Here is a 27353-nt window from a genome sequence, read left to right on the forward strand (position 1 = left end):
TAACATAAGCAGACCCAGCAGGTCGGGAGCAGGTGGGAAGAGAAGCAGTCCGTGCACTGGAGACAGAAGAAGCTGGGGTGGTAAGGAAGGGGCCCGAGCAGGTGGGGAGGGGCCTTGTGGGGTCAAGGATCAGGACAAGAATGAACATGGAGCCAAGTGTGGGCTGCACGATCCCATTTAAGGCATGCTGCAGAGGGACTCTGAGTGGCACAGAGGGTGCTCAAATTCACCTATTGGAAGTTACAGTAATTTGTAAGGAGAAGGAGGTGGCAGCGGAGGGGAGAGGTGGCGGGTAGAGCTGTGTCTAATCCTGGCTTCAGCCATCTAGGGGCCATGTGAACTTAGTGCTCCCTAAGCCTCAATGACACATCTATAAAATGGGGATGACCCTAGAATCCACTTCTCAAGGTCACGACGAGGATTGAATGAGACAGTGCATGAAGTCTGCCCTCACTCAGTAGAAGTTAATAGAACTATAGGAAAGAGTCTCTGATTTCAAGATTCGGTGAACCCATAGCTCCAGAATTTTAGTTTTTAAATGTTTATGAGTTTAAGACTAAATCTTACTGGAATGTCAGCTCAGTGAGGACAGGGGATTGGTCTGTTTTCTTCATGATTTTATCCCTAGTAACTGGCATCCAGGGCTTAGCATGTAGGTGAGCAGTATGTGTATGCGTGTGATTGTGCGCATTGGTTGACTGAGTGAATGAATGAATGAATGAATGAGTAAGTGAGTGAATTGGAAAAACTGAACACATCAGAAATGAGGATGCCATCCGACCCTCGCGCACCTCCCCATCCAACACACCTGCTAACAAGCAGCTCTGCCATCAGCTTCCCCCCCTCCTCCCCTTGCTTACCTCAAGTGCTGCCCCAGCCTCCTGACCCGTCTCCCTGCCTATCCTCCCCTCCCATCTCAAAATCTCATTTACAGAAAGAAAAAAAGTTCATTAACCAAATTGGGGGCATTCTGCCGCAGGGCTGAGCCATTATCGAGCACAGCAGAAAGTCTTATCTGTGTCACTTAGAAAATTAACTACGGGGAACTCAGGCACTGCAGGCCACAGCACATCTCTCTCCCAAGAAGTCCTGGAAAGCCGCGTGGGCACTGCAGCAGGCAGGTGGACAACATGACGAGTGGCAGTGGCTCATAGCCCTGGACCGTGCGGAGCGGGAACCCACAGCAGTCAGGTCACGTTCTGACACCTCCTCCCTTCCTCACCCCAGGACACTCTGAACCTGAGTCCAGCCACTCCCGCCTCATTAAGCAGCTGGCACAGGGCCCTGGGAAATGTCTTAATTAGGTGGCCGCACTGGCTCCTGTAAATTAATTTGATAAAGATAATAAAGTTCAACAGAGCAAGTTCAACAGAGCAGAGCTGACCACGTTTCTGAAAGCCGCTGCCCCGAGGCCTGAGCTCTGCAAATCAAGATCTGGGGAGGAGTGATGATGGGGTTTGTGGACAGGGTCTTCAGGGCATTCTGTCCCTCCCCTGTCCTTCCTGCCCCTCCATGCGTTTCATGGTCTGGAGGCCACAGAACCCAAGGAGCCACCTGGTCCTAAAGGTATCTGGAAACCAGCGGGGCTGCATCCCGGCTTTGCCATGTGCCCTGGGACTCAGGCCACCCGACCTCGGCAAACGTCACTTTTCTCAGCTGAAGGCGGGTGTGATAGTCCCGCCTCCCAGAACTGATTACATGAAATATTACCCATGCCTGAGTAATAGTGGGTCTTCAGCTACTTTTATTCTTAAAATAAAATAATGGAAGCCCCGCTTACGGACCTCACTGTGTGCCCGTTTGGAAAATGGTTCTTTTGGATAACCCATTAACTTCTGTTTTTTATGTGCCCTTCAATCCTTTGGGGCTCAAAGGATTGAAGAACATGGTCAAGGTCACACAGGTAAGTAGTAGATGTAAGACCTGAACCCCGTTCTTCCGTCACAGCTGGAGCAAAGCCTTTCTCACCGCACCGTGTGCTGGGGAAGCGCACCTGTGCAGACCTGCGAGTCTGCAGACAGGTGGGCCTGAACACCTCCGATGACCCAGATTCGCTTCCCAATCCAGATGATCTCACGAGAGACTTAAACAGCCTGAGTTCACACCGGTCACAGGTGGTGGGTAGAAAGACTGTCGGACACGAGTCAGGAGACCTGGGGTTCAGGCACAGCTCTGCCACAACTCTCTGTGGCACCTTAGCCAAGTCGCACCCTCCTCTGAGCCTCTTTCCCTATCTGCAAGGGGGAAGGAAGGTAACCGACTCTGAAGACCTTTCCAGCCCAATTCATTCCACGGATCCTCCTCTGAGCCCCCTGCTCTTTGGTTTTAGAGGGCCTAAAATTTCTCCCCATGCATCCTGCAACCCGCCACAGTGTCACCCCACAGGGGCTGAGCACACTGGAACCACCTGCACTATATCGACTCAGAGAGCAGCAAGAAGGACCAAGGGTAGATGTGAGGAGTTCCAGCAGATTGGGGTGAAGGATCCTAAAAACAGAACTTCTCCTTGGCACGCAAAATTCCCAAGCTAGGAAAATGACAATCAGCAAAGAAGAAGAACAATGATAGTGTGAAGCCCTTTTCTCCTTGCTGTAAACAAGAGAGATGCATTGGGTGTCTCATTAGCAAAATATTAGATAATTGGTGTAATCTGGTACTATTCCCTTTTTGACAGCCTTCGCTATGCTGTCCCATTTCAAGCTTGAGCTGCCAGTAATATCAGCTGATAATTGTAATACTGAAAATGAAAAATCAGATCAGAGTCATCAGACGATCCCATTAAATTGATTTAGGACTAGAAAAATTAATGGGATTCCCTTGTCACCCCTCTCCTCCCCAGCCTGGTCTCTGCCTCGCTCTGCCCCAGAGCAGAGCTGCCACATGGAGGGAGGAGCAGTGGCTCTGCCACTCTGACCTGCTCCCACCCTGCAAAACGGTCAGGAGCCATCTCCCTTGAAGGCAGCTGTGAGAGCTCAGTAAGAGAACAGGCAGGGACAAGCACCCAGCGGCGGCCCCGGACAGTGCTGGTGTAGCTTTTTCTCCCCTTTCCCTGAGAACTGAGCCTCTGAGACAACGGCACAGCCCCTGCTATTTCTAAGGTTCATAAGGCAAAGAAATGAAGTCAGTGTGATGTGTGTCCCATCAGTTCAAGTAATAGAAATCAACTCAAACCAGCTTAAAGAAAAAAGAACATTTGTTGGCTCATCAAACTGGGAAGTCTAGAGGGAGAGCTGAACCCAAAGGTGTCACCACAGCACCCCTTCCATCCCTGCCTTAGTCTCCTCTGCCACTGCTTGTGGGATCGCTCCATACTGAGCTGGCAGAGGGAGGAGTTGGGGAACATGACCACAGACAGCTTCTGGGTTTACAACCCCAGAAGAGACAGTTTCTCTCACCAGCGTCAATATAGAGAGGCCTGATTGGTTAATGTCAGGTCACATGCCCATCTCTGGGCCAATCACTATGGGCAGGGGTGAGACATTATTCTGACCTGGCCTGGGTCCCACATCCATTCCTGTAACCGAAAGAACAAGGTAGTATTATAATTGGCACCCTCGTTGGGCGAGAAGGCGAGGGAGCGTTCCAAAGGATGCTTGTACTATTGGAAGAGGGGGAGGCATGGGGTTATATGAAACAAACCACCTCCAAACTTAACATCTTAAAAAAAAAAACCACCTTGTGTGATCTCTCATGATTCTGTGGGTTGACTGGGCTCAGTTAGGTGGTTCTTCTGCTGGACAGTCTGGATCTGTAGTCAGTGAGGAGTTGACCAAACAGCAGTGCTTAAGATGGATCACCCATGTGTGCCCATGGCTGGGACTCTCTCTCTCAGGTCCTCTCTGACTCCGTGCCTCTGTCCCTATCATCCCTCCATAGGGTAGCTGGACTTCTCAAATGGCAACTCAGAGTTCCCAAAAACACGAAAGCAGAAGCTACCGGGCCCAGAACTGGCAGTGGCACCTCCATCATATTCCATCGTCAAAGCAGTCCAAGGCCAATTCAGATGCAAAAGAAGGAAAATGAACTCCTCTTCTCAATGCGGGGAGGTAGCGATCAATCTCCACCATCTTTAACCCATCCCTGGGGAGGGCTGGGCAATCGGTGGCAGCGGGCGTGCCACCTGATGTCCATCGTCTATGAGTTAACTTAAGAAGCACTAACAGAGGCCCTGCTCGGTGCCAGGCTTGTGTCAGGAGCTAGAACTGAGATTCCCACCCTCAAGGGAGCTGCCTGGTGACCCCCTACCTGGGGGCAGCCTATGACTGGGCTGTGCATTTGTTGCCATGGAAACCAGGCCATTCTGGAGGCTCCTACTGTTCCTTCTTAATGAGGCAGTCCAGCGAAACACAGGAAAAGAAGAAAGAGCCTTCCCCTGCCAGAAGATGCTCAGGAGCCTCCAGGAGTTACTAGAGGTTTGGCTCCTCCCTCTCCCTAATCAAGGTAGAAAGGTCTGAAACCAAATTAGCAGCTGTTTGAGTCCAGGGTCTCCAAAGACCAGTCATGTGGCCTTGGATGGGTCACTTCAGCTCTCTGCGCCTCAGTTTCCTCATCTCTAAAATGGGGTTGATAACTCACCTCATAATGCTCTAAGAAGAAAATGGACTAAGGTATAAAGAGTCTAGTACAGTGCCTGGCACATGGCAGGGGCTGAATCATAAGGATCTATTGGCAGGGTCACCACCGCTCCCTTATCCATGCCTGCTCCAAGGTCTGTGCTGAGCCATCGAGGACACCCTGCCCTGTGGTTTCATCTCAGCTTCTTTAGCTTTTCATACCCACTCACCCAAAGCTCTCCTTCCCCTTCAGTCCTGAGCAGCACTGGAGGGAGCTGGCCCTAGAATCCCTGCCTGGTCTAACCAGCCCGTGAAGACCTCTGGCCCCTCTGAGCTCCTTCATCCTCGCCTCTGGGGTTCAGGCCAGCTCAGAGGGGGCGAACTCAACATACCTATTTCATTTTACACACACTGAATTTGGGCCTCTTGAACCTCACATCCAGAGAAGCATGCAAATGGATGCAAATGAGTATCTGATTTATGCAAAACAGCATGCAAATCTATGTTCCTGGATTTGCCAAAGAAAAAAGCCTGGTCATCTAATTCAGCAGAAATAACAGGAGAAGATCGTGTCTGTCCGTCAGAGCCAGGTTCAAGCTGTGAAGAACTCAGCAGACCTGAAATGGAGCTGGAGACATCCCTGGCTTCCCTAGGCCACAGCCCCCAGTCCCTAGAACCAGGAGCTCCTAGCCCTGGGTTTGCCAACAGAGTCCAGCTTCACAAGGGTGCCCAATTCTCCCACAGATGAGCACACTTGATCTCCCTTCCCTCCAGATAGGGCCACCAAAGAGGATGCTCCCCAGTTCCCCCACCCACATATAGCCATGTGCTTACTACTGGCCAGCCCCATTATTAAAATCATCACTGCTAAAAAAGAGCTAACGCTGAGTGAGAAGGCCTTGGACCGAGTACTTTACACATATCGGCTCCTTTACCCCTGGCAGCAGCCCAGGATAAGAAACTATTATCTTACAGCAGGAGAAACTGAGGTCAGTGAGTGGGAGACTTTATTTATATCTGTGAGACCCCCAAAGCCAGCATTCTCATCCCTACACATTGGGCCTTTAAGAACCTTCTCTTTTCAAACCTGTGTTGCCCATGAGGCTGGGGGCTCAGCTCCAGGAAGGCAGAGATGGTGTCTGCTCACCCACTGCCCTGGCCCCAGAACCTCGCCCTGAGCTTGACACGTGGCAGCCGGTGGTAGACACTTGAATGAATGAATGAATGAATGAGTGAATGAATGAATGAATGAATGAAACCTACTCGGGTACAGCTTGTTCAAACACAAGTATGCTTACTGCGAACTTACGCCGTCTATTTTCTGGACCCCACAAACGGCCCACAATGGGATATCTATCTTGTCAGTACGGTGTTTACCATACTTTGCCCTTATTTCCCCAAAACACCTGGTGAGCGATGCTAGCGTTTGTGTGTCCTAAGCCAGCAGAACGAATACAGGTTTCTGCACAAACTACTGGGCTCTCCAAGTAGAGCTATGCCTCTCTGAAGAAGACGCTAGGATTATTTAACGCTCTACAGAGGAGCATCTCTAAGTACAGACACCTGGCAGGGCTCCTAAATGAGATGATAATAATCAAGTTAATGAGGGCTCGCCACAGGCCAGGAGCTGCTCTGTGTATTTTACACGAATTAACTCATTTCATCCGCAAAACAATGCAGTCCGTGCTGTTAACATCCCCAGGTTCTAGAAGACGAGACCGAGGCTAAGGGTTTGCAAACATTCTGTGGCTTTTATCGGCACGTCCTCACGTGGGGTCCTCGGGCGGCAGAGTGGAGAAGACAGGGCTGGGAATGGGCCAAGGTTGGGACAGCAGGTGGTGCAGGGTTAAGACCCACAGCCCTGGAGTCCTCCTCTGGGCTGTGTGACCCTGGGCAGGTGACTTCAACTCCCTGAGCCTCAGTCTCCTCATCTGTAAAGTGGGGAGAATAACAGAACCTCCTCTGGGGGTGGTCGTGATGCTTCATTGTGGTCAAGGCTATAATGCACAAAACATGGTACCTGGACCCAACAAGAGTTCAGCAGGTTTGGACTAGTCCTAGGCAAGACTTGGATTCACAGAGGTGCAGGGACCTGTGGATCACATTCGGACTGATGTCAAAATTGAACGCATGTCTCCTGACTCAAGGCCCCGTCACCCTCTCCACCCCTCAGCCCGGCCCGACTGTTGGGGCTGCGCTGGCTTCCAGGACTGGCACACGGAACACCGATAAGACTCAGCTCCTTGCAGAGAAGGAGCCAGCTGTCTGCCTCGGGGAGCGAGCACATAATGACCACGCTTCTCACCAGGAAAGGCTTGCAGTTTCTGTTGATATGAAGAGTTGACAAGGAATAGCTCAGGTAATTATATTAATTTTCCTCAATTTACACATTCTTGCTATTTGCCATTTCCCCAGGAAAGTGTAAATGAGGAGTTTAGAGTGGTTCAGCAGTGCCCTAATTAGGTTCACATTGTGAAAAAGTTTCTGTTGTGTGTCTTATTGTTAAGTCTCTTTACAGTTGAGGGTCCTGTCTCCCCTCTCAGACTCGCATCTCCCCAAGAGCAAAGGATTTCTCTCCCTCTGCAGCCAGGGGGTCTCCACCATCCAACTGGAGAATCTTCCGAGGACAGAGAGACTTCTCCGCCACCAGACCGGAGTCTCCTGAGCTGTAAGTCACTGTACTCTCTCAGCCTCCGCTTCATCTGCTTCCCTTTCTGGTTAATTTGGAGGATTTAAAATTGAAACAATGCTTATAAGAGCCGGATGCATAGCAGTTATCATAGTAGTAATAATAGCTGACACGTAACACTTATTGATTGCTCATAGCCACCCCACAAGGAAGATGTTATTAACCATTTATTCAGCTGAGGACATGGGAGCGCAGAAGGTTGTCACTTACCTGAGACCACACAGTAAATACATGATAGAGCCAAGATTCACAACCGAATCTACATCACTCCCAAGCCCACACCTGCTGCAGCACACCTCACTGCCTCCAGCGAGCCTTCCTCAGTTGAATCCCCTTGGTACCAGCGCCCTGCTTGCTGACCTGTGCATTCCATGAGGACATTCCAGTGACTTCAGCCTAGTGTCAGGCCAGCAAAGGGGTTCAGTTGTGTAGTGGGATGATTTACTTGAGATATAAGTCCAACGATTACTTTTATTCCCTATAAATCTTGATGAACCACTGTCTCCCCAGCCCCTACCCCACTGAATCAATGCCAGATAGTGTGTGTGCGTGCGCATGTGCGTACACATGCGCACACACACACACATTTTGAGAAGGGTGGAGAGGGACAGCGTTGTGGGCTGAATGTTTATGTCCCCCAAAAGTTCATGTGTTGAAGCCCCCACTGGAATGTGATGGTGTTAGGAGGCGGGGCCTTTGGGAGGTGATTAGGTCATGAGGGTGGAGCCTCATAATGGGATTCATGCCCTTATAAGAGGTAGAGACACAGAGCTTCCTCTCTCCATCATGCAATGATACGGCAAGAAGGCAGCCACTACTTACCAGGAAGATGACCCTTAGCAGACACCGGATCAGCCAGCACCTTGATCTTGGACTCCCCAGGCGCCAGACTGCGAGAATCAAATGTCTGTTGTTTAAGCCCCATCTGTGGTATTTTGTTACAGCAGCCTGCGCTGACTGAGATGGTGGAGTAGGGGTGGATATAACCCAGAACAAACGACCAGATTCGAGTTCAAAACGCAACATTTTTTGTATCTATAGCAAGACTATCCTCTTGGAAGCCTGGTGAAGAAAACATTTTATAAAAGCCACAGCCATTTCTCCTGGGCACTCACTGGCAGTGCATACAGTAAAGGGGCCTCAGGGATTCTGCCTGAGGTCTTGTCTCTGCCTGAGGTCTTGTCTCTGCCTGAGGTCTTGTCTCTGCCTGAGGTCTTGTCTCTGCCTGAGGTCTTGTCTCTGCCTGAGGTCTTCTCTCTGCCTGAGATACTCTCTGCACCCGAGGTGACCAGTGAGGCAGGTTGGAGGGCTGGGAACAAATATCTATGCCAGGAGCATTACCCATGGGCGTTGGGGACGAATGCTCCAGCGTCCTCACCAGCAGCTGCGTTAACTCTGCGGTGTGCTCTGTACTGTCTCCTGGAGCTCCCCAGCACAGGTCACCTGCTCAATAACATGCCCTGTTTTGACTTCTCTTTCCTGTCTCCCATCTTCTGCTAGTGCTCCCTGGTCTCACCTCCCTAGTAAGGGGAACCCAAGCCAAGTTACTTCCTTTCACGAAGCAAGAGCAGAGCCCTCTGTGTGAACAGAGACTCTCACGGGCTGTAGAGTTGCTTTCCCCAGGCAGGAAATTCCACTTCTAAGCAGCAAGTTGGAAACTGAACAGACTGGAGGGGCGAGCCTGAGGCTGGACACTACCAGGTTCCTGGGAGGGACATGGCACCTCTTCCCTGCACCTTGGGCTTTATAAGTCCAGGAGAAGGTCAGAGAGGTTGAAGGGAGCGTGAGAGCTATGGGCAGGGGTTTGTGCTCCTGACATGCCCACCAGAGTTAAACAGGACAGGGACAGCAAGGCAGAGAAGGGTCTGGGTCTGCAGCTCTGAGATGGCCCAGGAGGTAAGTGTCCTGGGGGTAGGGGAGGTAAGGACAGCAGGAGGGGGACAGCAGGCTAGGGGTGAGCAAGCTGACATCAGTCTGAGGCCCCAATCCTCAGCTGTGCAGAATCCCAGCTGGGAGATGGGCTGGCTCTTAGCTGCCTCCTGTCAAACGGCTTGTCTAAAGTCTGTGCCTGCTTTTCGGGGTGAAGAAAGCATGGTTTTTCCTCTCCAGCAAGGGCGAGGGGACAAAGGCATGTGGACCAATAAACTCTGGGACCTCTAAGCTGTGGCATCCACGCTTGTCACTAGCTCCACCCCAACCATAGGGGCCCCAAGAACCACCCAGCCCACCTCAGCCTCAGAGCCTCACCCAGGCCCCGCTGCTCCCATGCTTGTCTCCCACCCTGGTTCTTTTAGTATTTATTCCCCCACCACTCTGCTCAGATCCTTCTTGTCAGGGTCAATGACAGCCTCATGTGGCTAAAATCCAAGGTCAGTTCTCGGGCCTCATCTTACTGTCTCCACAGCATTTAACATAGATCACTCCCTCCTCCTCCAACATTCTCCAGGTGGTTTCCAGGACACCGCACCTTCTTGGTTTCCCACCTTCATCCCGAGCCACACCTTCTCAGGCTCCCTGGCACTTCCTGTTCATCTCCCAGACCCTCTGCCTCCAGCTTTCCCTGTGCTCAGCACACACTTCCTCCACGTCCTCTACTCCCTTGAGCTCCAAACTCAATCACTGTCCTCCCTGCCTGTCCACTCAGATGTTCAATGGCGACTCAAACGTGACATGCCCGGAACCTGATTCCTGGTCTTCCCATAGAAAACCTGCCCCTCTTGCAGCCACGTCACCCCAGTAAATGACGGCTGTGTCCTTGCAGTTCCTTGGGCCAAACACCTTGGGGTCATGACTCCCCTTTCTTTCCCAGACCATCCATCAGCAAACCCCGTGGGCTCTGGCATCGGAATCCACCCAGAACCCGAGCAGTTCCCATCACCTCCGCCATGCCCACCTTGGTCCCAGCCACCAGCATCTGGAGCCCGGATTAATGCAACAGCTTCCTTGTTGTCTCCTGGCTTCACACTTTGACCCTGATGCCCTCCTCCACAGCTTATCCTCAGTTTAGCAGCCAAAAGTGATTGTCTGCAAACTAAAAACAGATGGTGTCATTCTTCTGCTCAAACTCTCCAAAGACTTCTGGTGTCACTGAGGTAAAGGCAAAGTCCCTCCGTGACCCGACCTGGTGACTCGTGACCATCTCCCACTGGGCCCCTCACTCCCTTGCTCCAGCCGTGCTCCTGCCTTGGCACTTGGCACTTGCTGTTTCCTCTGCCAGAATGTTCTACATTCCCATGTCTGATCTTCCTTTAGGTCTTTGCTCAGATGTCACCTCCTCAGGAGGCCCCTCCGGATGCCCTGTTTTAACAGCATAGAGGGGCTATCAGCACTTTTTACAACCCCCGCTCTGTTATTTCTCTCCAGGGCATGGACATCACGGACAGAGTTAACTTATTTATTATCTGTCCCACGGGTAGATGGGAGGCACATTGCATGCTGTATTTGTCTTGTTCACCGGTCTACCCAGTGCCTACTTGAATCCAGGTCCTGGCACATAGTATGTTTTGAATAAATACTAAATGAATGACACTCAGTTCCCATGGCAGGGACTGTTATTACCCCCTCTTTGAGACACAGAGAGGTTGAGACACTTGTCTGATGTCACAGAGCCAGTAAGTAGAGAAAGCATAGTTGGAACTCTGGTGTGTTTGTCTCCAAAGTTTTGCTCTTGGAGGTGGCGTCACCTGGTGGCTAAGAGTCTGACTCTGGTGGCAGACGACCCCGGTCTTCACCCCGATGCTCCCTCGGAAGTTACTTAACTTCCCTGAGCCTCAGTTCCCTCACCTGCAAAGCAAGGCAAGCAGAGTGGCTAAGAGGGTGACGTGAGCTGATGCACCCAAAGTGCTACGGTGCTGTTGCTCTGATCAGCATCTAAAGCGAGGGCCTCCACTCATATGCAAGGCACGGCTGCCACCCGTCTGAGCCATTTCTGATGCCCCTAATCCCCCCCTCGATCCTCCCTCGCTGTTGTCAGAGCCTCGGACATGGGTGTTGACTGATATGTTAATTTCACTACAGTAGCAAAGTGATGGATTTCATGGGCCCATTAGATCTCCTGGGCCCCCTTCAGCTGAGTGATCTATAGACCTAGGATCTAACAGACCTGCAGGGCTCTCAGACACCAGCTCCTGCACAAGGGTGGCGGCGAGTGTGGGGGGTACTCCTTAGCAAGAGCATCCACCTCAAATCGTTTGGAACAAGACAGGCTACGATGATATAAGGAATAATCCCAAAGCTGCCATTGGAGGACAATGCCAGGTGCTCTCCGTGGACGTGTTACTACGCGTCCTCAGCAATTCTGCAAAGTGTCATGGTCCCCGTCTGAAGACGAGGGAACCGAGACCTAGAGTCGAAAGGACATGCTGGGAGCCACAAGGCAGGTCTTTGGTGGAGCTGGACTTGAACACAGGCCTGCTGGATCCTAGACTCCAGGCTTCCTCATTGTCCTAAGCGGCCTCTACTCACTGGTCACAGTCTCAGGAAGAGTCTTGACCAGCATTTGACCAATGAGATGAGGGACCCCCTGGGAGCCCCACCCAGACAAGTCACTCGGTAATGAACCTGAGCACAGTGCATTTTGTCCCAGTTGCACTCAGGAAGGACCCTCCCCTCCCATGAGAGGCGAGAAGAATAGTGATGAGTCTCCCTTTCATACAAAATGGGAAACTGAGGCCCAGAGGAGATGGGTTCATCTGAATGGAATGTCATTGGCCAGAGCCCATGGCCATGGTTCCTCCAGACACAGCTCCCCCTCCCCCTTCTGCGGACCCACTGGGCCATTTTCTCTCCTGAAATAAGCCAACCTCTGCACACCTCTCCTTGTATAGGCCACTCCCTCTGAGGCCACGCCCCCTGGGGCCCCGCCTCCTTTCTCTGCACACATCCCCTCCTCCCCCAAGCCCTCACCTGCTGGCATTTATGCCTGCCCTGTCCCCTAATCATGCACCCCTAGGGGCAGGGATGGCAGCTGCCTGGCTCACTTCCATGGCCCCAACAACGAACATGGTGCCTGAGTCTAGCAGGAGCTCAAGGGGTTTGCGAAAGGCATGAATGAGTGAATGACTCCTCCAGTGGGTGCAATCCCGCCAGGCGGTTAGGACCTGGCTGGAATGCCCTCTCCTTGGTGGCTCTTCCCGCTGGGTTCCCGGAGCATCGCGTGGAGGTCCATTGAGCCAGGCTCTGCTCCTTTCCCCTGAAACCTGGTGCTGCTGCCATTGATAAGTGTGGAAGGGAGGAGAAAGAGATAGGTGGGTGACAGGTGGACAGACACACAGACAGATGACAGACAGAGAGATGGGCAGGTGGGAAAACTGAGGAAACACTGCCCTTTGGGGTGGTGGCTTTGAATTTTTTTTCCTCTTGTAGCCACTCTAGAAATTAAATGATGGAGACTGAGCCAGAAGTAAGAAGCCAGGGCCCCAGGCAGCCCCATCTGCCAACCACTGCCCCCCCCGACCCCACACACACACAGCCTGGGCTCTGCTCCCACCAAGCAGAGCTCGCCCCATCTGCCCTCAGATGCAGGGACCTCAGCCCCCACCCCGCCTCGCACTGTTGCCCATAGCAACAGCTCCGGACCACATCTTCCATGTGGTGAAGACTTCAGCTTCCTTCGCACCTGCTCAGCAGAGCCAAGGCCTCCTGCTTCCAAACCATTACAGAGCACCCAGCCTTCTCTGCAAAAAACATTCAGAAAAGAAGCTCCCAAGAGCCCCTTATCGAGCAGAAGGGAACTGGAAACGGTCTCCTCCGTGTCGTCCCATACAGACAGCCCTTACCTTCTCGAGCCACACCAGAAACGTGGCTAATGCGGCTGAAGAACGGAATTTTTCTTTAATTAATTTAATTAATCTGAATTTTAAAAATTAAATAGCCACATGTAGTCAATGGAAACTGCACCGGACAGCAGTTCTGGGGCCTGTTCTTGGGACACGGTCTTCCTGGGGCCTGGCCTCGGTCATTCCTGCTGAGGGCAGGGTCGCTCCTGGTTCCAGAACAATCAGTCCTTATCTGGTGACAGCTGCTCCGTCTCCTCCCCTATCGCATCTCGGAAAGAAAAGTCCTCAATCTAAATACTGAAGTTATTCTTGCCTTTTATTTCAGAATCTCCCAGAGCTCCAATATGTACAGACTTTATACACAGATAATATACACCATATATACGTATTTATATATATTCACACACCATCCCACACGCTCTCATACACACACACTGCACCCCCTTCCCAGGGGGCGGGTGGCCGCCTCAGAGCCCCACTTGGCCGGAACCAGAGGCGCTGGGCTTGCCAGGCAGCTATGAGGTTTTGCATTTGTTTGTTTTTTTTTAAAGGCCATTGCCTCTAGAGGTGTCCTCCCTCTCCCCAAACTCAAACCCCTCCCCCAACAACACTCTGAATTTTTTTTTAAAGGAAGAGGCTTTCCTCTGCTCTGTCACGTAGTTCCTGGAGATCCAGACCCGTCCGCATGGCCCCACGAAGACTCCTGGAGGGCAAATCCACCCAGTGTTCCCTGGGGGACCCCAGATGGCGAGAAGGGCCCACAGCAGGCCGAGAGCCCAGCACAGCTACCGCCGTGCACCCTGGCTAGGGGCTATAGCGTCAACGGCACCTGCCAGATGAGGAGGGTGCTGTCCGTCTCCCCAGAGGGTGCTGGCCGCCCTCTGCCACCCGAGGCACTGCCGAAGCTGCGGTAGCCCTGCCCGCCGGAGATGATGGCCACCGAGCAGATCTCCTTGCGGTGGGCGTCCCGAGCACAGGGCCGGCTGCGCACCCAGACATCAGGGTCATCGGCCATCTCGTAGATGGAGCCGTCCTCCTCGCTGTGCTCCAGGGCTGAGCCGTCGGTGGGCACTGGCTCCCGCATGGAGAGCAGCGGGCCCGGCAGGTGGGCCGTGGAGCGCAGGCGGTACTGCAGGAGGATGCCCTTCTTGCGAATCAGCTCGCGGCCCACGTGGCTCGACGGTGCGGGTACTGGCTCGTGAGCCTGCCCGTCTGGCTTGTCTTCCTCAGCCCTGGGGCCCTCGGCCTCCTCTGTGTCACTCCGCAGGATATCGAGGGCCAAGATGCTGGTGGCCACAGCCAGGAAGGCCACAGGCCCGCAGTGACCATTGAGGGAGACCATGCCTTTCCCTGCAGAAATGAGACAGAGAGAAGGAGCCCAAAGGCCCAGAGCTTTAAACGAGGCACCCGGACATGTCTCTGGGAGAACTTTCTGGTTGTTTTTGTTTCTATGTTGTAACCGCAATCTACGTTGGAACCGTTCCAAAAGGCCCCAGGTCTGGGGGCTCTCCCACGCTCCAGGGCTACTTTCTTTGGGGAGGGGGAGCAGGAGAACAGGAGTGACCTGATAAACCACTTGAGGGACCCTCAGTGTGAAAGCACCTGCAGCTCCCTGCCTGAGCCACCTTCACGTCTCGGTGCCTTCGCTGGGGACGCAGCCTCCACCTAGAGAGCCTTTTCCGTCCACCTGACTCTACAACTCATCCTAAAATCCAGTTCGAGCTCCTCCAGTGCATCCTTCTTGAATTCACCCATGGAGAGCTGATCGCCCTGTCTCAGTGCCCGCATTCCCCGACACCTGCCATCTCAGCAGCTGCCACCCCGGACTACGGCTGCCCCACCAAACTGTCATGTCTTTGGGGGCAGAGTCTCTGCCTGATACATTCCTGCAACCCCAGGACCAAGCCTGAGGTGAACATGACCTACGTGATGAACATAGGGAATCCCAGAATTTAGGAAGAGAGATTCTTTATCTTTAGCTCAAGGTCCGGCCAGGCCTGGCCCACCCCCTACTCACCCCTGCTCTCTGGCAGCAGCTGGAGGAGGCAGAGAGAGGCCCAGGGCTCTGGGGTTCTCCTTGACCCTCCCTTATTCTCCTGTGCCCCAGTGCTACAGGTCAGGTCAGGGCTGACCTTCTTTAATCCACATTTGCACACACATCTGCACGTGGACCTCATCCCCAGGAGCCCTCGGTTATTTCTATCTCTGGAGCCCGGACATTTTGAAGCAGCTGTGGGGAGGGAGCAGAAGAGGCCAGCAGAGCCTCTGCCGTTAGTCACGTGTCTCAGCCAGTCCTCAAACCACCTGGCCAATAGGCACGACTGTGCCCATGTGCCAGGCTGGGAAACGGAGACTCAGCGAAGAGGTGGGAGACCGTGGGCCTGGGGTGATTTATTTGTATCGTGCCACAGTGTTGCCTGTGATGACAGAGAACCTTGGAGAATGGACACCTCACACATCACAAGATTCACCAGCTCTCCCCCACCCCCGACCATCTGCAGCTGGCTCCTGGGCCTCGCCAAGACTGGCTCCCAGAACCTCACCTGTGATCTTGGGGATGCCTTCCAGCCGAGGCACAGGCAGCAGGACGATGATACCCTGGTCAGTGCCCACCCAGAGCAGACCCTGGCAGATCAGGAGGCTGGTGATGCACAGGTGTTTCTGGCCTGCAGAGAGAGGGGCCAGCATGAGCAGTGCAATCTCCTTGGGGGACAGCCCAACAGACTCTGGGGGTCATATCAAATTGAGGAAATGGCACAGTCTGGCTCCTCTCGTGGGACAAGCAAGGAGCTAGACAGGGCTGTGCCGAAGACCTGAGGCCTGGGAGGCTGCTGTGGCTGGAGTCTGGCCCCTGGATCCCCAAGCTGAGGGCTCCCCACACCCAGCCTCAGTTTTCTCCTGTGTAACGTGGAGCTGTGGCTAGGTTATCTGGCACAAAAAGGCAGGCCCAGGCAGTGTGGCCCATGCCAGGGTCACAACTGGCCATGAGAAGTAAAGCCGGGGAGGCCCAGGAAGGCGTGGGTTTGAAGGTGAAGAGGATGTCGGTATAGAAGGGACGCGTGGGGAGGGCCAGGGTGGATGTGAGACACAGGGCGAGCTGGCGGTCTGTCACAGCCCCTCGGCTTCCAGCCAGGCTTGATATTTTGCCCGGGCCCTTCCTCCAGCAAATGCGCAGCGCGCCCTGCCGTCCCTGGGCCTGACAGTGACATGGACAGCTCAGTGCCAGGAACTAACATGGTTTTGAGATCAGTTCGGATTAGTCCTTCTTGGCTATCCCCTGGGTGCTGTGTCCTCATCTTAGCCAAACAGCGATAGCAGGGAAGGTCGCTCTGCTCTTCGCAGGGAGGAAGCACAGTGTGGGCTGCACGGCACAGTGGCCAAGAGCAGGGCTCCGGGGCCAGGCTCTGAGTCCAAACCCCAGCTCTGCCACTTCCTGGCTACGTGATCCGGGGCCAGCCCCTAAACCTCTCTGTACCGTGGTTTCCTCACTTGCAAGAGGGGACAATAATGACAGTGCATAGCCTTGTCCTGAGAACAGAATGAATCAATGAATACGGAACACGAAAGCCAGGGCTGGCACGCGGCGCGCAGGCGTGTGCTTTCTGCCATCAACATTGTCCCCTCGCTCATGGTTCCGGTCAGTGGGAGTGGGCATGAGGGAGAGGCCGGGAGTGGACTCCAGCCTTTCCAGACGGCTGTCTCGCTTCTTGCTTGAATCCCTCTGCCCCACGAAAAGGGGCTTATCTTCCCCTCAAAGGAAATTCAATCCATGCCACACGTCACGGCAATGCCAACGCCATGCGAGACGTGAAATGACGCCGCGAGAAGTGGTCCTCGGCCCGGGCATGCGTCAGCGCCACGGGGGGGCTCACGACCGAGGGGCCGACCCCCAGGGGCGAGGCCTCGAACCGCATTTCTAGCACGTTCCCAGGTGGCATCGATGCTGCTGGTCCAGGGACTGCACTCGGAGAAATACTGCTTAGGAGTGTCTAAAACACTCACGTACGTGCCCTAGTCTGATGTGAGCCTTGTGACAGCTGAGAGGCATGCAAGACACAGATGTCATGCCCATTTTCTAGATGAGGATGTTATTAAGGTCCAAAGAGCTTGCCCATCTGGTGAGTGCAGTGAGGGGAGCTGAACTCAGGTCCGCTGCTTATTATGACCTGGTGCTTCTGTTGCCTCTCTGCTCTTGTGTAAAACGCTTCGGGTCCACACACGTAGGTGTCTGTGCTTCCTCTGCAGAGCAGTCCCAGAGGAGAAGGGAGGGGCTCCACAGTCATCCGGTAGCAGGGTTTCCATCCTGGGGCTCACACAGGCTTGTCTAGTGCAGTGTGCTATACCACACCGAGCCATTCGCTCGGCACCACAGGACGTCCCCGCATACCTACTGTGTGCAGGACTGTGTGCTCGGTGGTGGAAACACAGTGGGACCCACACACACGAAGTTCTGCTCTTGAAGAGCAAACACTCCAGAACTTTCTGGCATGATGCTCATGTTTTGTACCACGCTGTCCAATCAGGTAGCCATTGAGCACAAGTGGTTAGTGGGACAGAGGGACTAAATATCTAATTTCATTTAATTTTCATAGCGGCTACGATGTGAGCGCTGCCCTGGAGAGAGGAAAGAGGAAATGAAAACAAGCAGAGGCATAAATAGTAGGCGGAGGAGTCCAGTGGGGGATGGGCAAAGAGTGGGCAGGAAGGATGGGGAGGCGGGTATGAGGATGACAGGTCCGGATGACGAGGCGGAGGAGCTACGCCGAGACCTGAGCAAAAGCGCAGGAGACGGCACGTGCAAAGGCCCTGTGACAAGGACGAGCTCAGTACAGCTCAAGGACGGGGCAAACCCAAGGTGCCTGGAAGGGAGGTCAGAAGAGCAGCTGGGTCAGGGTAAGCACGGTGACTGTTCATTCCGAGCATGACGAGAAAGAAGCTACCGGAAGGTCTAAGCAGGTGAGCGACAGAGCAGATTTCAGAGGAGTGTTCTAGCTGCCGTGTGACAGAGGAAGGGGCAGCGGGGCGAGGAGCCCGACGGGCAGAGGGGCTGGCGGCTGACGTGCGGCGGTGGCAGGGAGCTAATGAGACGCCAGCAGGTTCGCGATCTGCTCTGAAGCAGCACGGACAGACCTGTCGACAGACTGCAGCAGGGGGAGAGAGCGAGGAATCAAGGACAACTCCGAGGTTTTTGTCTCGAGGAGCTGGGTACGTGGCCGCGCCGCCCACTGAGGTGGGGAGGAGCAGGCTGGGGTGGAAGTCTGCGTTCTCTGCTAAATGTGCTGTTCGCGATGCGCATCAGACCTCAGGCAGAGCTGTCAGCAGGCAGTGGTGACGTGATGCAAACTTAAAGTCATATTCCCAGTGTTGATTCAGTGTGGACGTGCAAACCAGACTGGAAAAAGCCAGTTCCTCACTTGACAACCAGGGCTATTTCACAGAGTGTCTGGTGTCCATGGAGCTGGGACTCTGCCCCACACCTGTGTCAATCCAGAAAGTTCAGGCTCCAGACTCCTAGCACAGCCTCCGTCCCACAGTGGTGCTCCCAGCCCTCAGGAAATCAGATGCAAGAGGCCCAGGCTCCGAGCTCCCTCTCGTCACCAGCTGTCTCCTCTTCCTGGCCCTGGCCAAGGTCTGTAACTACCCGAATTTTCTCTTTGCTTATTTACTGTTTGCCAAATGAAAGCTTACTGTGTCCTAAATGTGAGCTTCATGAGGGCAGCAGTTTATCTGTGTGTTCAAAGCTGATTCCCCGCTCTTGGCCAAGTACCTTGGCTCATGGCAGACTTAGAAAGTAGCTGTAAGTAAATGAGTGAATGAGTGAATGAGTGAATGAGTGAATAAATGAATGAATGGTAAACATAGAGAAGTGAAAAAGGACATGGGTGCTGACATCACTTACGAGCTGTATGAATTGACAAGTCGCCTTCTCTCATCGATCAATGATTATTACAAACCTACCTTGCTCAATTTTATGATTACGAGAAATATTATACATGTGTATATACACACACTATATATACATAATCGAGCACAGCTCTTAGCTCATAGCACACGATCAGTAAATGGAGGCTCTCAGAATAACAGTTGTGATTATTAAAAGGACCCAGACTCTAATGTCTTAAGATCAGCTCTACTCGAGCCATAAACCCACAAAAATAATAAAGCCGAGAGAGGGAGCAGCAGCAAATTTCTCATCTCACATGCCTTGCCTCCTTTCCCAGGGTCCCCAGGGCCTGGAGACCAGCAGGAGACCCTTTCCTGATGCCCCTGCATCCTAGAACCCCCCCACCAACCTCACTCCATCCCCCTAACAGGCAAACGAAAGGAAGGCAAGAAATTGAAAGAGAGGCCGGAATTGAGAAATGGCTTCATCATCAGACCTCATTCTGGGGCCCTTCCTCCTCCCTGTCCGCCTCGAGGAAAGAGCCAGGCACTTCACAAACAGTCCGAAAGAAAAAAAAAAAATCTAATGGTGGATAAATATTTTATCACAGAGACTTAATGCAGCAGTATTCAACTCACCCAAGCCATCTATCTGGAGATATACAACTTTAAAAAGCTCAGGCTCCTGGAGAACATTTTATTAATGACCTGTCTAGTTAAGAGAAGGAGGGAGTTTAGGTTCAAAAATGCATTAATACCAGTCGGGTGCACGAGTGGAAGGCAGGGGTCGGGGGAAGGAAGCATGATAAATTTTTAACGTTCTCTTAAAAAAACCCACGCTAAAGGAGGAACAAATTTATTACTAATTATGCAATTATTTCATTTGGTTGTGTCGGGGAAGAAAAAATATTTAAAAGCCTTTTAAAAATGTCTCTAATAAAGAATTTAAGAGTCCTGCTCTGTTGTTCTTCCGTCAGGGCACAAGGTGGGGTGGACTTGAAGCCGCCCTTCATCCGGGCTGGCTCCGGCCTGGTCCCCCTCGGGTTTGGGGGATCGTGGTCTGGCAGGCCCCAGGCTCCCCAGTGTGGCTGCTTAGGAATGGCCAGGCCTGAGGGAGGAGGCCCGGGGCGGTAACTCCTGGGGATCCTCAGGAAGCCCTGTATCAGGAACCTCAGCCTCTGCCCCAGACGCCCCACGCCCAGCCCCAGGGAGGTCCAGCAAGCAAACAGGTGGTTGCTGTCTGCTGTGACGTAGCTGACGGTGAGAAGGGGACAGATCTGGAGGGTGGGGGGCGAGCAAGGAGCCCTGCAGGAGATGCGTGGCTGACAGGGGCCAATGTGACGAAGGGCGGGGATGACCAAGACGACGTGATGGAGACCATGATAGGGAACGGCACATTGGGGGCGGAAACTTCCCAGAGCCAGGACTGTGCCACCTCAGGCTCACACCTCCCTGAGAGGCAGGGACCGGGGATCAGAGAGGTTCCCCACTCCCCCCGGTCATGGGGCTGGGAGGCAGCAGAGCCGAGACCCCAGCGGGGCCTGCCCAATGCCAGGCTCTGGTCTGCCCTACGAGGTATGGCCGAGCTGACTCAAATCGCGGCCCCTCGTTGTACAGATGGGGAAACTGAGGCCCAGGAAGGGAGACGCTGTACAGTAGATCTGTGAGAGCGCCTCGATTCGCATCCTGGCTCCGGCCTCCTCGGCGGTGTGACCTTAGGCCAGTCCTATAACCTCCTGGGCCTCAGTTTACCTGGCTCTGAAATAATCACCACAGTGAGGAAGGCCTTTCCTTCATTAAAGGGTGACCGCAAAGAACAAGTCATCCAACGCCCGTGAAAGCACATTTTAAACATACGCCGTGAGCCAGCATGGTGCCGGTGGGAGCCAGGTCCGTCCACGAACCTGGCCTCTGACCACTTGATCAACCCGATTCTCTCACTCTGTTCCACCTCCATGGATGAGATTGTGATTAGAAAGGCCCACAGGACGACCCATTTTTTACCATTGTTCTACTAACATGAAAGTATTTAGCTATCAGCATGAATGTGGACATATTTTTGTGGTACAGAGACATGTTTATTATCATAGTTAAAATGGATTTACTTTGTCTAATGGTTAAATCCTATGAAATACCATGAAAGAAAAGCTGCCGAAAGAAAGAAGGAAAGGAAAGACCCATAACACAGGTCCCACAGGCCCCTACCACACCCAGGGACCGTGTCAGGTGGGTGTTTCTTCTCCTGGTGCACCTACCACACCCCAGGCCTGGGCAAGGTGTCCTCCCACACCTGAGGGCATTGACCCCGAGCCAGAAACCACCTCCCTTGTCATAGCGGGACCAGAGGTTCTGGGAGGCAAAGAGACCTGCCCGAGACACCGCGGTGGCCGAGCCGGGACTCCCAGCCCTGCCGCTTGGCCTACTGCATGACCACAGACAAGCCGCTCGACCCTGCCGAACAAACCTCCGCATCTGTACGACGGGGACGATCCCCACGTTCGTGGGGTTAAACTGAAATGTGATCCTGTGGGTGAAGCGCTTGAGACCTCGCTCAGAGCAGGGCTCGTGGCGGGTGGAGTTACTGTCTACTATTACTATTACCATCGCTTCTGTCATTAGTAACCACCACGCCCTGCGAACACAAGTCCAGAGTCAAGGACAGTAGTGACTGGCCAGGAGGAAGCAGGAGCCAAGGTGATTGATTTCTGCGTGCCCTGCCTATGCCCAGGGACCAGGGAGAAGACAAAGGCACCCACGGCCCCTGAGGTTCTGGCCATCATGCCTGCCCTTGGCCCAGCCTCCTAAGACTGGAAGATCAGTCTCCGGGCTCAGCACACAGCCACTTCCAGCCTCCACCACAGCCCATCTGCTGAGTCCTGGTAACGGTTAGCTCCAGGCCCCCAGCCTGCCACACCCTACTATGCCTGCTCTGTGTCCCTGGCCCCAGGGCCCTTCAGCTCTCCCCACTGCTGAACCCAGTCCTGCTTGCAGTGCTTGGACAAGACAGAGCCTCTTCGTCCTCCCGGACCAGCCACTGGTTGGTCTGGCTGTCCGGGGAAGCTATCCAAGCAGGAGAAAAGGCAAGCTGATGCCTGCTGGCCCTGTGGGCTGCACTCAGGCTGGCTGGGCATAGGAAGGGGCCCTGAGCAAGTACATCTGCCCTCGCTCTCCCGGCACGGCACTCAGGGATCTGGGCACGTCTGGGGCAGCGGATGGTAAGGGAGAACCTGGAGCCAATTCCACAGAGGCCTCAGGACAGATCAGGGGCAGGGGCAGGGTGTTAGGTGAACTCCGACTTTAATCCTCTCCACCACGTCTCACCAACAGCTACGCAGGAGGAAGCGCAGACCCCAAAAGGTAGCCGCCCAAGCCCTTGAACCTCCCCCTGCCTCCAAACCCCAACCAACAAACTAGAGGGACAGATGCTTTTCTTAGAAAAATCTCTAAGGAAAGAGCCTCTTGGTCAGCCTTCTCCCTCAGCGTCACCTCATCCTGAAGGTGCTTTGACGCAGAACTGGGTTTCTGGGCAACCTGAAGCATGGCACGTACAGACAGGCCAGGGTTCCTGCACAGAGTGACTTTCTAGTAGCCGCTTGACCTGGGAGAGTCCTCTGAGCTCAGAGAGGGAGCACGCAATGACAGTAAGAAAGGCTTTAAAATGACAGGCCTGGGTTCAAATTCCGACCCTGCCACTTTCTCTCCTAGAGACCCAGTTTTCGAGGCTGACCCGTGGCCTCCATGAAGGTTAATGAGCTGGGCCAGCCAAGACACATCTTTGCCTGGCTGTGGAAGGTGCTCCGTGAATGTCAGCTCCCTCCCCTCACAGGCCCAGGACAGCTGGGCACTGTGCCCCTACGGAAGCCTCACCTGGCAGGAGGAAGGTGGTCCTGGTGGCGATGTTGATCTCCTGCAGATGCTCCAGCGTCTCCGTGTGGAAGAGGCGGATGGAGGAGCCAGAGGAGAAGGCCATCCAGACGCCACTGCCCGCCTTCACCATGTGCGTCACGCTCACAGCCTCATCCTGGTGCGCCTCGAAGCTTTGCTGCGGCACAGACAAAGGGGTGTTGGTGCTGGGCCGGGACTGCCAGCTGAGCCTCTGGAGGGCCAAGCTAATCTGGCCCCCACCTGGACCAGAGTCAGGGCTGGAAGGGAACCTCAGAAGCCCAGCAGTGGGGTGTTGGTATTTGTTTAGCTGGCAGGGGTATCCTGGTGTGTCGTGTCTGCCGAGTCCCACGGTGTAAACACTCTAACACGGCCAATCTCCAGCTCCCCACACGACATCACTGAACGAGGCGCAGGGCAAGATTCACCCGCACTTGGCTCTTGGGAGTTGACGGGACGGGGTGCTAGCATGCCACTGTGACAAGAGGGGGAGACGGAGCGGCAGCCAAGTGTTATCTAGAGCCGTGAAGGCAGCTCTGTGAAGGGAGGTGGGCGGCGTGAGCCACGTCCTCATCTTCCGCAGCAGGAGGCCACACCTAATTCCCAAAACTGAGACATCGAGAAAGAGCCGGGCGGACAAGTTCAAGTCATGAGGAAAGTGCCAGGTGGCTTAAAAATAGAACAGGGGAATATTTCCTCCCAGGAAGCAGGGCTTGGGGTGGAGAGTGGTGAGGGCCTTTGCATAAACCATTCCATGCCATTTGATTCTTTTCACAGGTGTCTGTAAAATTTTGATCTTTAAAAAGTAAAACAAACTCTTTTTTAAAGAGGAGAAACAGGCGGTCAGGCTTCCCACCCACTGAAGGAGAAAGTCCAGGCCTCAGCTGGAGCTCCAGGCCCCAGCTCTGCCCCGACTCCCTGCACTCTAGGCCCGTCAAAGCCTGGGGCCGAACTGTGCTCACCACACGCCCTGCTGCACGCCTGCACCCTCGCCATGACCTGTCTGCAACGTGCATCACCCACTGCTTTCCTGGGAACGGCTTTCCAGCATCTGAAGACTCCCCTTCAGGGTGATGTCCCTTTTCCATGAGGCACCCCCAACCACCATTGTATTGGCCACTTCCTTCCACATACCGTACCCCACTGTCCAGCCCAGTGACACCTACAGCACTCTGTGGCTGTACTCTGCTGCCTCCTACCCTGGACTATAAACTCCTAGGACAGACAGTGAACCTCAGGCCCCTCAGTACCCACTGGCTCAGCACAGGGACCAGCGCACAGTGAAATTTGGTCCAAGAGAGGACGGATGGACAGTTGAATTCCATCTATGACATTCAGCTGTGACTCAGAGATAGACAACCCCAGAATGGCAGACCACAAACAGCCTGAATGCCCAGCCATCCAGGACAGTCAGGTAACTGGACGTACCCACGGAGTGACCTGTCCCACATCCATTCAAAATCGTGTTGACAGAGAGTGCGCGATGAACATAAAAATGTGATTGTTATGGCAGTGAGTGCAAAAAGGAAAAACAGAGAAAAAAGGCAGCATCCGAAATGCGGGGAGGAGGAGGCACACGGGAGGAGAAACCCGAACGCTGAGAATTATGCCAGGGGCAGCACCTGGTCAGCTTCCTCCTCTCTGGTTTTCTGTTGTTTCCATTTTTTTCTATAAAGAGCATAGACACCCAAAGCTGCAGGAAGATGTTGGACAGAACATGTATTTGTTTCCAGACCTGCTGTTAAATCTGATTTCCTCAATAACTTCGCAGGCCTGGGCCTCAGTTTCCCCATTTGTAAGAGGAAGTTGTCATGAAAACTATAGGAACCTGGGTGAGGGGAAGCTCGGCACAGGCCCAGTCCCTAACACAATCTCATTCATCCGACAGATGTGATGCTCGAGCTCCTACTGTGTGCCTGGCACGGCTCTAGGTGCCGGGGAGACAGCGGTGAGCGAGAGAACCAAGGCGCCCACTCTCGGGGAGTACATGTCCCCAGTGCAGAGACGACCGAAACAAACAAACAGATAAAAATTACTCCAGATAATGATTACCACCGCACAGAAAAAAGATGGGGAGCCATTAAGACTGGGTACCCAGGGGAGTTCTAGAATGCAGCATCTAGGCAGAGATGTAAAAATGTGAAGGAATCAGCCCTGGAAGGATGGGGTGGGGGTAGGGGGGTAGGGGGGGGGTGAACACTCCAGGCAGAGGGCACAGGAGGCGCAAAGGCCCTGGGGCAGGAATGTGCTTGTCTGTTTGAGAAACGGACAGGTGGCTGGTGTGGGGGAGCACAGCGGAAAGACAGAGGTGGGAAGATGGTGGGCGGGGCCGGATCACCCCAGGCTGCCTCGAGGTCTCTGGTGAAGAGTTCATCTGTAAGTGCTGGAGGGCTGAGCTGTAAGCGACATGATCAGATACACCTTTGAAAGAAGTTCAGTTTGACAGCGATGTGGCAGGAGGCTGGAATTCTGGGTCTCACACGGGCTTCCTGAGCGAGAAAGGGCATAAGGGGACTCTTTCTTTTGCCGTAGAGTCACTCCAGCCTGGACCTCAGCCCCAACTCCATCGTGGCTCAAATCACCAAGAGGTTTCCCACCAAGATAAAGAAGCTGGTGGGGGCGGGGGTGCGGGTGGGGGACCCTCCATGGGGAGCCAAGCCAGTGGACTCGGAGCTCACTCCCAGGAGGGCGAGACTGTGAGATGGCCAACAAAATTGCTTTTTCTGAGCCAGTCTCTGAGGGCTAAGCTCTGCGGCCCAAGCGAGGAGAGGCCCACGGACTGGGGGATCAAGAAGGCAGAGGGTCCCCAGAAGAGGACAGAGGGTCCCCAGAGCGGGGGCAGGGAGAGGAGAGCGATGGCCAGCTTTCTCAAGGCAGGGTTCACCACTCATCCCTTCATGGGGGGACCCCGAGAGCAGAGCTGCAGCTCCCTCGCAGACAAGGAGCTCGCCAAGGGCAGGGCCACATGGTCTCCATCAAAGTGGGGGCTCCCCAGGGGGGAGGAGGGTCACAGTCAGAGAGCAGGGGGCTATTTCCTCCCTTGGATTGGGAGCTAAGACTAGGGGCTCCCTGGGGTATCTCTGCTCCTCCTTCCTCAGCACGCCTCCCCCACCCCAGTGAAGGCCCAGGTGCTGGAGGCTCAGCCAGGAAGCCTCTGGGCTTTGGGGAAAGGCCAAGCCCCAGTGGCCTCCACAAAGCTGGGCCCAGGCCACGCAGTGTAAAAGGAGGGGCAGAATTTCCATATTTCTGGCCTTTCACCCCAGACCCGCTGCCCATAGCCCTGAGCGCTGGCTTCTAGTTCTCTTTTCTTGAGAGGCGAACCCTTCCAGGGAACCCCGGCTGGGCGGTCGCTGTCTTCCTGAACCAGCCTGCACTGCAGACAACTTTCCTGAGGGCCCGGACGCCGGCAGGACACCTGGAGGGGTCCTGCTGGGAAAGGCCTGGAGGAACCACCACCCCAGTCACAGGTGCGACACCGAGGCCCGACCCGCCTTCCCACAGCGCCCGCCGTCACTGATCAGATGGATGACCGGGCCGGACGGCAGGATGGAAGGGGCCTCTCCACATGCCTTGTCTGCAGACTTTCCCAAAAGTGGCTCGTACATACATGTACACGGACACACAAACGCACGCACCAGCAGGAGGGCGGATGCGTGCTCGTACGTGTGCCGCGAAGCTCCTGCCCGGCTCTTGTAGAAAAGTGAGAAGCATTTCCTGCCTCTGAAAAAGCCAGACTGCGCTAAAACCAAGAGGCCTGGGGCCACGGAGAGCTGCACCTGAGTTTGCTGCCAGTCGGCCCTGCACGCTGCTGTCAGAATCTAATTAAAAGAGAAGTCAGCAGCGGAAAGCCAGGCTCATTTCTCCAGAGCCATAACGAGTCTGCCTCCAAGCCCAAAGGGCTTTGCACAAAGCCTGTGCGAACCCGCCAAGCCCAGTGGTAAGGCGAGTGGGGGACAGGGCAGGGGGACGTGTGAACGCATGAACGACAGCACAGCAGACCTGGCCCCTCACTCCTCGGTTCTCTTGGGTCTCCCCCGGACCCCCTCCCCATTCTAGGAGCCTGCTCATGGGAGCCATGTCTCGGCAGCACTGGCTGGGCCTCCTGGGCACACAGGGCAGAAGTAAGTGACACCCTGGCATCATCGGTGCCTGAGGGGGGCTGAGGGAGCTGCACATAGCACCCCGGGTGGGGACAGGCAGCAGTGAGGCCCCCTGGGCCTCGGTGCACACTGGGCTCAGTGCTGACAAGCCATGCTGCTGTTTTGTTTCCCAAACTGGACATTTTCTAACCCAGAGAGGTGCTCAGAATTAACTGCCAGGGGAGGCCGTCAGCTCACCCAGCTTGCCTTTCCTCCCAGCCTGGCACCCGAACCCAGGCCCTGGCTTCCAATTTCTCACCTCTGGGCCTCTCCTCTAATCCCTGGCTGGTCTTGGGGGCCCAGGAGTGGGGAGCCCAGGAGAGGCCTCTATCCCGCTTGTCCCCCAGGGAGGCCCACCTGCCGCCAGCCGTCATGTGCCTCCTCTGGGCTCCAGAAGGCCAGAGTTTCCTGCCCACTCAGCCCCTATCGG

General features: G+C 54.3%; 1 protein-coding gene across 7 annotated transcripts in view; it reads right to left on the reverse strand.

The window, feature by feature from the left end:
* Window positions 1-13317: 13317 nt before the first annotated feature.
* ARHGEF10L (Rho guanine nucleotide exchange factor 10 like) overlaps window positions 13318-27353 on the reverse strand; it is a 127573-nt gene continuing 113537 nt past the window's right edge. For all 7 annotated transcript variants that reach the window (XM_039842080.1, XM_039842078.1, XM_039842081.1 and 4 more), the window contains 3 exons: window positions 22770-22944; window positions 15563-15685; window positions 13318-14369 (listed from right to left, as the gene is read on the reverse strand). In XM_039842080.1, the coding sequence (XP_039698014.1) occupies window positions 13831-14369; window positions 15563-15685; window positions 22770-22944 (837 nt within the window). In that variant the 3' untranslated portion in view covers window positions 13318-13830. The remainder of the gene's footprint in view (window positions 14370-15562; window positions 15686-22769; window positions 22945-27353) is intronic.

The sequence above is a fragment of the Pteropus medius genome, unplaced genomic scaffold (assembly GCF_902729225.1).
Source record: "Pteropus medius unplaced genomic scaffold, Ma_sr-lr_union100, whole genome shotgun sequence".
NCBI classification, from domain to species: domain Eukaryota; kingdom Metazoa; phylum Chordata; class Mammalia; order Chiroptera; family Pteropodidae; genus Pteropus; species Pteropus medius.